The sequence below is a fragment of the Triticum aestivum genome, chromosome 5D (assembly GCF_018294505.1).
Source record: "Triticum aestivum cultivar Chinese Spring chromosome 5D, IWGSC CS RefSeq v2.1, whole genome shotgun sequence".
NCBI lineage: Eukaryota > Viridiplantae > Streptophyta > Magnoliopsida > Poales > Poaceae > Triticum > Triticum aestivum.
In genome coordinates this window covers 418,456,367-418,465,675 of record NC_057808.1, presented here as the reverse complement: position 1 = coordinate 418,465,675, position 9,309 = coordinate 418,456,367, and the positions used below count along the sequence as shown (strand labels likewise).

The following is a 9,309-nucleotide window of genomic DNA, read 5'->3' as shown; positions in this document are numbered from 1 at the left end:
ATGGAAGCTAAAGGAAAGAGTGGGCTTTGAATCTAGGTATGCTTTCTAAGGATTGCGATGCGCCTAGCCTACTCGTACACATACCTCTCTCTTTGAAACAAAGCCCTATGTGTGGAACTACTTAGATTTGTTTTCTAATTGCTTTTATCAAGCCATCGAGAAGTCAGTCAACGGTTGGCTTGAGTCCTCAAGTTGGTCTTTAAGACTTATTAGGTTCCTACACACGCTTGGACGCGTTTGTCATGTCGGATTTGACAGGACAAATCTACCTCAAATCTCTTCAAACTGTTCCCAACCCTCATCCGACCTACACTCTCCCTCTCTAGCTGCCCCTTGCCCATCTTTGCCATTATCACCACCCTAGCTCCGCCACCGTCCCCAAACCGCAGTGCCGCCACCATGGGCCATAAACCCCTTACGGCCATCCTTACCGCCACGGTACGTCTAACTCCAACGGACATACACCTCACCTGCCATGTGTTCGACGAAATGTACGAGCTGTATTTTGAGATTCTTTAGTTTATTTGTAAGCAAATGATGGGTTCGTCGAATGATGATTTTGATTACAAGGAGCTTGATGACTACATATTCAAAGAGTTCATCAATTTGTCCAATTCAAACATCGATGGCGATGAAGATGTTGACATAATGGTGATAAAAAAGAATATCCAAAAAGAAATGGAGAAGAAAGAGGAGCATCTGCTCAAAATCAGCTGTGTTTTCTTGAAAATGTGTGGAAAGTAGAGTTATTTCACCTCACAAATTGTAAAGGTGTATAACGAGTAGCGATTTTTGCAAATCACTATTAAGGGCCTGCAGAATAGTGTTATCTTAGAAGTGTCACATAGGATAAATATATAGGTGGAGGAGAGAGAAACCAGAAAAAAAAGACTTTGCCTTCTCCTATTTAGAAGATGATCTCTTAGCAACAATATCTCTCACCACATATTTAGAGATATCTAGTTACTAGTTGTAAGACTAAGAGATAGTCTATTATACACCATTTTTTACCGTTATATCCAAATTATGTGTCAATCACAGAAATAGCATTGTCCTATCAATCGCTCTACATGCCTTAAGGCTTCATCCAAGAAAAATCCAATAAATGTACTCATAGCGACCCTACTATTAAGCGACATTTGAAATGCACACATATATTTTTATGATTTTTTTCTTATATGTATGTTTCATCTTGTCGTTTATATCCCGTTGCTCAGGATGCAAACCACTGTCCACAGATTTTTACATCTCATAAGCATGATATAAAATTTGAGTTGGATGGCTTTTCTCCTACATAAAGGCATATCATGGAGGTAAACAAAGAGATGCGATTACTGTTGCCTCTCAAGAAAAATTGTCAAGAACTTTTAGCCGTGTAAACTTCTTCTCGACAATTTTTCTCATTTCTCTTTAATTTCCTATTGATCTTCCTCTATCGTCTGCCATTGGTCATATCCTTCACGCCTTTTCCTGCCCAGTTTACATACTCGTTCTCGTTGTGCTGAATTACTTTATGAAAATAATTGGAATCTCTTGAATTTTCATAACTACTAGAGTTTGCACATTTTTTATGTTCAAACCATTTTTATCGTATGAATTCGTTCTTAGTTTAAACAATGATGGTCAAGGTGGTGTGAAATTACCGGCAAAAAAAGTTGAAGAAAAGTGGTGTGGCATTCTATGTGTGAGTGTGACCCGTCTCCGGCGACGTGGAACGAGTCCACAACTTGTGTGAGCAAATCCAGAAATAATCTTCGGATTTGCTATTTCTCATGGGCGTGAAATACCTTCTCGCGTTAGTCATTATTTTTTCTTCTTCCTTCCCTCTTGGCCGGACCTCACCGAAGAAGCTTGTCGGAGAAGAACTATTCCCACCATCTATCTTAGGGTGAAATAATGACCCCATTATCTAAGGGGTGGGGGTGTAGAGGATTGCCGGAGGTTTCCATGGGTGGTGCCGGGGTTAGAGGGATGGCCGGGGTGGTGGCTAGCAACGGCGGTGGGGGAGGTTGAGGGGAGGGCGCGGACATGAGGCCGGCAGTTAGGGCAGGGTAGGCTGGGGGATTGGGAGGAGGAAGAATGAAGGGAGGAAGATGATGAACAGTAGCATGATTTATTTTGGACCATTGGATCAAAATCTGACTGTTCATATAAAAAGTGACTGATGCAACTGTTTTTTTCAGACACACAAATAGAGCCTCCCAATAATCTTTGGTTGGTGTATGTAAGTAAACCCATTCTACACAGAGTAATTATCTACTCCACTCGTCTACTCCTGAAGCGCTGCAAACAGCCGAGCACCTCCGGTGCTCCGGCTCTCCGGCTCTCCAGTGCCGTTGCTTCCCACCGTCACCGTTGCTCCTTGGAGCCTCTCCAGATGCCCACGAGCCACGGCGCAGCTCCGCCGACCCTCTCTCCCTTCCTGTCCTCCTCCGCCTCGCCCATGTCCTTCCTGTGTTTCCCCGCCAGCATCGACGGACCGACGCCGCGTCGATCTGCGGCGGGACCGCAACAGCAAGGTTTAGGTCGAGCCACTGCTCGAGTGGCGGCGCACATGGCGGCCACGGGGGCAGCGCCGAACCGGGCACCCCCGTTTCCTTGTGCAGTGGTGGCTGGTCCTGCCAGCGAGCGGCAGGTGTTCGACGAAATGCCAGGCAAGGAAGGGGCAGTTCTGGGCGCTGGCTCTGTTCGATCGAAGGGCCAGCAGAGGAGAAGCGTGCTGAAGCACTTGAGGAATCAATGCAAGGGGCTGCCGTTAGCGAGTTGGGAGACAATGCTCTGCTCGGCTCATCTCGACGGCATGCTTGACATGAGGCATGAGGCGCGCCTGTACAGCTAAACGGCTGGTTCGTGCTGCAGACATGTACTCCCTCCGTTCCATATTAGCTGTCGCTCAAACGTGGCTGTTTGACACGGACAGATAGCAGCTGGAAGTACTATCGAATTGGTTGGTTGACACAAGCAGCTTCCTATCCAGTACATAGGACTGGATCAATTGCAATGGCTTGGCCATTTGGGAGACGATGCTCAGCTCGACGGAATGCTTGACAGAAGACGTGCATGTCGTCGCCACGGAGTGAAGGAGTGCTGGGCTCTTCTTGGTGGCTCGAGATCATTGCATTTGGTGAAGATGGTTCGTTCTGCAGACAGCCATGTGTATCCACCGTCGGTGATCATCTTCTATCAGTCACGCAAGTCTATCAACAGATGGCTACAGACCTACAATGACAATCCCAACAGAAACAGAAAGAGTAACAGAAGTTCATGTCAGCCGTTTGCACAGCATTGGGAGCCTTTGCCCCCAGACCGGAGACACCCAACCACATGGCGTCGAGACTATAAAAAGGCCAGCCCCTCCCTCCTCCAATACCGTCCCCTATATAACTACCACCACTTCAGAATTCAGATCACACCTTCCCTCCCAAACTCAAAACAAGAAGCCATCGCCCAACGCCCATCGCAAGCAGCAGCCAGGCAACCAACCGCCGCGCAAGAAACCAAGAAGCGGCCATGTCAGGGAGGAGAAACAGAGGCGGAGCAAGCGCGCCTCCTGCACTTGCCCCTCCTGGACCCGGAGAGAGGCCACCGCCACCCTCCCAGAGCTCCAGGAGGCCGGCGGCCGCCACCTTGGAACAGCGGCTGCGTTCCAGTGTCGAGCGGGAGATAGACGAGGCCAGGGTCATGCAGCGCGCCCCCTCCCACTCCACCTCCGCCCCGTCATCATCGCGGTCAAGCTTCTGGCCGCGAGCGCGGCAGGCGGCTAGGAAGGTTCTTGGCATCAGCAAGAAACCCTCCGCGAGGTCAGCAGCAGGAACCCCGCACGGGCAGGAGACGGTACCTGAGGCCACCGGCACGTCGGAGTCGGCGGCCGTGGCGGCGGCAAGAACTGGCACCGGTGATGAAGCCGGGTCGGGGCAGCAGCCTGTAGAGGTCGCCCCCACGCGGTCTGAGTTCGCCGCCATGATGCAAACTGCGTTGGCGAAGATCCAGGAGGGTGACGCGGCCGACGACCAAGCCAAACGGCAGGCAGCGATCGCCGAGATGGAGAAGGCAATGACGTTCGCCGAGATGGAGAAGGCAATGACTGCGTTGATGAAGATCCAGGAGGATGCCGCGGCCGGCGACGAAGCCCAAGGGCAGGCAGCGTTCGCCGAGATGGAGAAGGCAATGACCGGCCTCATGGACCTCTCCCACAAGAAGACATCGGGGCCACCGAAACTCCCTCGCGATTTCGCTACCAAATGGCCTCATAGCGATGTAAGTGCCTGCCACCGTCTCTGATTCTTGGCTTCCAACTCTGTTTCTAATCGAAGCTCATGTCTTCTTCTGGCCCCTCTCGTTTCTTCTCTGTATCTTGCTGTTGCTCGGATTCTTTTATCTCCGTGCAAGAATTTCTAGTTTTTGTGGCTCTTTTCTTTGTTTCTTGCTGTTGCTGTTTCTAGCATTTGCACAACAAAATGCTACATGGTGTTCACTGGTCAAGTGGTCAGTGGAAAAAGTATTTTTAAAAGTTCAAAACGAAAAAGTCTCAGTGGAAAATCTCTCGTGCTATTCCGGAAGAAACAGTAGCATTCAATCAAATTGATTAAGCCAGTAGCATCATGGTGTTCTTTTACATGGTGTTCTTTTCTTCATTTGTAAGAACTATTAGAATACGGGTAAAATTTCCTGCTCAGTTCAAGTCCAGTAGCATCATGTATTCATGTGTAACAGTAGCATTCCATCAAATTGATTAAGCCGTCTCTCTGTATGCAATCAAATTTATTGCTCCATTTCAACATCTTCACCAATACTGATTATACAATTATGCTGTGTTGTTAGGGCGATCCACTGCTTGAACGAGTAATGAAAGATCCTATTATATTGGCTTCTGGATATGTAAGTCACAAGCTCTCGCCATTGCTTCCTTTTATAAAAAATGTATTGACTGTTTTCTGCTGGATGTTTCCTGTTCTGCCAAATTTATCTGCTCACCATCACTAGCCAATGAAATATTATTGCTAATTTGTCATAAATTATTAATAATGGGCAGCAATAAAAGCTATCCACAACCAGGATTAACTGTCCAATACTATTAACAGTATCATGCAGTTCTCTCCTCTGACTTGGCTAGTTAAATGTAAGTTGAGACTCATATTATCCTTTGCATGAGATTCCCTTTTTAGTCACTGAGTAGTTTGATTATCGATGGACTTTCCTCTTGAATTGCATCACATGTTTATAGTTAACGGATATCCAAATAGATCGGGCATTGAAAGAAAAAGGTACAAGTTGACATTCTCCTGGATCATAATAAAATAACCTGCACTTCCTGCTGTATGTAGCAGTTCGAATCGCCTCAGATGTACTTAGGTTAAGCTAGTTGGCCAGGTCTGATAATCGTAAGCTGTTAAATATAATATATGTTTCCCTTGTGCTGTAGGTTTATATGGTTATCTTGGGATGTAATCAGTAGTTATTGGCGCACTATGACATACTGTTTCTGAAAAGTAGAAACCTGGGACCAAAAATCAACAGGCTTTTTCTTGTTTTCCTTTTCGAGTTGATGTTTATGCTATGTATCTTTTTGCGCCATTTTCTTCCAAGGAAATACTATGTCCCACGGATAAGTTGAAAGTGAAACTGACATGCTGTGCTTACATTCATCGTATGGTCGCATGGGTGTAGGTTTTATGTAAGCTGTATTATGTCCTTTTCTTGTTCGCTCCCGCTTGCGCAGGGTCCGGGGAAGGGTCCAACCACTTTGGGTCTTTAGTACGCAACCTTTCCCTACATTTCTGCAAGAGGCTGTTTACTATAATAAATTTATTCAAAGTGTTTTTTGCTTCTTCTGGAACTCTCCCATGATTTAGATTGACCCAGTAACCACGTTTTGCTTTGCTTGATTGCAGACTGTTGATAAATCATGCCAACAGTGGTCCCTTGCACAGAAAAATACCTGCCCTGTTACTGGTCACTCCTTGCCCCACTCACTCACTGCTCCAAACCACCTCCTCCATGACATGATTGCTGAGTGGTGCCTCGACCACTCTAATCTTGCCCGCTCCAGCATTGGACGCTCGCTCCCCTTGGTGCCACCTGCAGAGGATGAAATTCAAGAGATCCTAGAACTGTTCTCAGGGCATTCAGTACGGCAGAAAGAGGCCTTGCGGATGCTAAATCTAATGTCCAAAACATCCAAGGGAATGCAACCTTGCCTTGCCAAGTGGCCAGAGCTGACCCCACTGCTGATGGATCTTAGGAAGCACTGGATGAATGTATGGTCAGCTGATATTGAGGCGCAGAGGATCTCATTAATCCATAATTTGTCCATGCACAGGCCCAACAGGGAGATCCTAGCCGGTCAGAATGAAGTACCAGCTGTTCTAAAGAATGTCGTCGAGAGGGCAGGAAAGCTTGGACTTTCAGCATCATTGTTGGCCATGGTAGCTTCTATAATTGCAACACTGTCAGAGTTTGATGTGTTCAGGAAAAGAATGGTGACAATAGGGGGAATGAAAATGCTCAGTGGTCTACTCAAGATTGAGGATGTTGTACTAAGGAAGGAGACTGGCGCTGCAATCCTTGCACTCTGTGCAGATGAGGAGGCCAAGTTATCAGCTGCTGTTAGTGACGTGCCTGATAAGCTGCTGGAATGCTTCATGGCCACCGATGAGTTCCTGCTCCTGCTCGACCGTCTACCAAAATCTCCAGAGGCGCTGAACATGATCTGTGACAAGGCTATGGAATTGGTGAATATCGTCATGGAGGAAGATGCTGGTGGAATGGTGACCTCTCAGGGCATCCACTCTGCGATCTCCTTGATCTTCGTCATTACTGAGAGGGATGTGGGTAAGCTGAAGGTGAAGAACGTGGAGGATTTCAAGGAGCGGCTGCGGGAGCTTTCGTCCAAGAGAATACCGATGCAGACAATGTTTCAGGTGGAAAAAATAACTAAGACGCTGTCAGAAATGTTTCCAGCTCCGACGACGCAGTTACAGAACCAGTAGTAATCCAGTGGAAGCCGTCTCCAGCCACATGAATAGACGAGTCTTATACTGTCTTTCTGTATAGTTGTTCGTGTATGTGTTCCAGACAGCTTTTTACTGCTGTTTGTTTACATTTTTGTAGTGGTTTCATTTGTTGACTGTGGCCACATAGAGGAACTTGTTCTTACAGCCTCGTGAGAAATATACGTGTCATTCTGTGCATCCTACAGATAAACGAATCATCTAGCTACCATATGTAAACATTTAATTCTTTCCCTAGTAATGAGCATGGAAATTTTGGGACCCGATTGTAGTATAGTTTTGATCTACGCTTTGTTTGTTTGAGTATACTTCCTTCATGAGTGCTGCAACCAGGGAGAGCCAATGCAATGCAGTCTGTCAGGCCCAAGATCTACTCCATCTCGGTTTTTTAGTTTTTTGTTGTTGTTGAAAGTTGTGATTCATGTGTTGGAAAGTTGAAATGTTGGGGCTGACAGGCTACATTTAGATCCCAGTTTCCCTTAGTTTTTTGTTAAGAAAAATTGAAGTTTTGTACCATATGAGAGAATAGTACCAGATATCTATTTTAGTAAAAAGGTAGTATATCAACTAGTGCAAAGTTATCGCTGTGCTTCTTTCTGAAAATCCTCTTCTTAATTTCTAAAAGTGAGGTACATTGGTGAAACTTCTTCCAAAAGCTGATGGCATTATTCAGAAACTGTAAGATTGTGAAAGCCTCTTGTCATTTCTTGAAATATGCACAAAATTATGAAAGTTGCTCCTTAGTCCTCGAAAATTTGAAGGAGAAGAAAGGGGGTGATTACTTTCCGATAGGAATATATAGCTGCAATTAATGCTTTTTCAAAGATGTTATCGGTAGTACAAAGTTTGATTGAACCCAAAAGTACTCATTTATTTATTTTCTTCTGCTGAAGAAAATAGCTCGCGGCCATTCGTTTCCACGTCTTTGACGAGCTTCAAAGTGCTCCAAAAACCCGCGACAGTGCTCCATGGAAGCACATACCATTACTCAAATTCCAAATAGTACACCCTAAATAAGGCAGCGGAAGCAACCATATTCAAAGCAATTTATTTAGTTAGTTTCACTTAGCCACGGTCCATGGACACGCAGCATTCAAACATTTCAGTCAGAGATCACTTTCCAAACTTAACAAGCAAAGGAACAGCGAGGTTCTTAGAGAGGAAAGCCAGGACTGTCCGTGAGCGCAAGGTCGGTCAGCAGGCGTAGGAGTGCGCCGCCCAGGCTGAGGCGCTCGTCCACAAGCGTGCCGCCGCATCCCAGGAAGGATGCCGTGACGATAGGCCTACGACATTCGAGATATGGCTTCGGTTCGTTAGGTAGATTTGGAGTTTTTAGTTAAGTTTTATATTCTTTTTACATTAGTTAAGTTTTATGCATAGTTAATTTGAACTATGCTTGATGTTTTATGTCCAAACTATGTTTGAATGTCTGGACACCTACTTATTTGAGGTTTACCATTATGTACCCGCACTCCCTGCGGATGTCCCCGGACACGTCAAATGTGTCCACGAACAAGTAGGGACGTCCATTGTGGTTTGCCGTTGGAGATGCCCTAAGCATACATGGTCGGTACGATTAAAAAAATATACATGTACAAAGCAAACAATTATGAAAATGTCTTGATTTATGAGAGGTCAAACTTTAAGCAATTGCCTTGAAATATTGCAGAGCTAAACACTGCACATAGTGATACATTAAGAAATAACGCATATAGTGTTAAAAAAAGCACATCCCACTACAGATCACAGAACTTGACCTTTCAAACACATGATAAATCAATGATAAACATTGCAAAGTTCAACATCATGGCACCGGCTGCAAGGATCCACCACATCTAGCTGAACTGTAGAGGGAACTTTCCCCTTGATGTATCTTTCGATTATCAAGGCTGCTTTATGGGCTTCCATGGGTCTATTCAAGCAGGAGCATTTAGCAGATTGATCATCAGAATACCTGAAATTATCATTGGTGGTGTCTAACATAAGGCACTCGAGTGATGCTGAATTTTCCAGAATATGGGACGTCAACTCAACCATGCTCTTTGAAGAGGGGAACCTACAAATGTTCACTCTCCGGAGCTTGTCATGGCGGTATCCTGGAATCTGCCTTAGACGCGAGGGGTCTTCAGAAAGCAATTCATCTATGGATTGTAGCTGTTTCGGTACCTGAAGATAAAAAGAATGGTTTAAATACTTGAATTAATGATTTGGCGCATCCAAAGATATATTTGCAGAGTGAACAATGCCTTACGCGCAGTTTGAATGTCTCCAAGGACTGCATAAAGAAACCGCATGTTAA

The 9,309-nt window shown here is 45.6% G+C and overlaps 1 protein-coding gene across 1 annotated transcript; it reads left to right on the top strand.

Moving 5' to 3' along the window:
• The first annotated feature begins 2,275 nt into the window (after nucleotides 1–2,275).
• Nucleotides 2,276–7,166, top strand: LOC123122280 (U-box domain-containing protein 73). Its single transcript, XM_044542459.1, has 3 exons — nucleotides 2,276–4,257; nucleotides 4,822–4,878; nucleotides 5,892–7,166. Exons 1-3 carry the CDS (start codon nucleotides 3,511–3,513, stop codon nucleotides 6,987–6,989), a joined length of 1,902 nt encoding a protein of 633 aa, XP_044398394.1. The 5' UTR covers nucleotides 2,276–3,510; the 3' UTR covers nucleotides 6,990–7,166.
• Nucleotides 7,167–9,309: the final 2,143 nt, after the last annotated feature.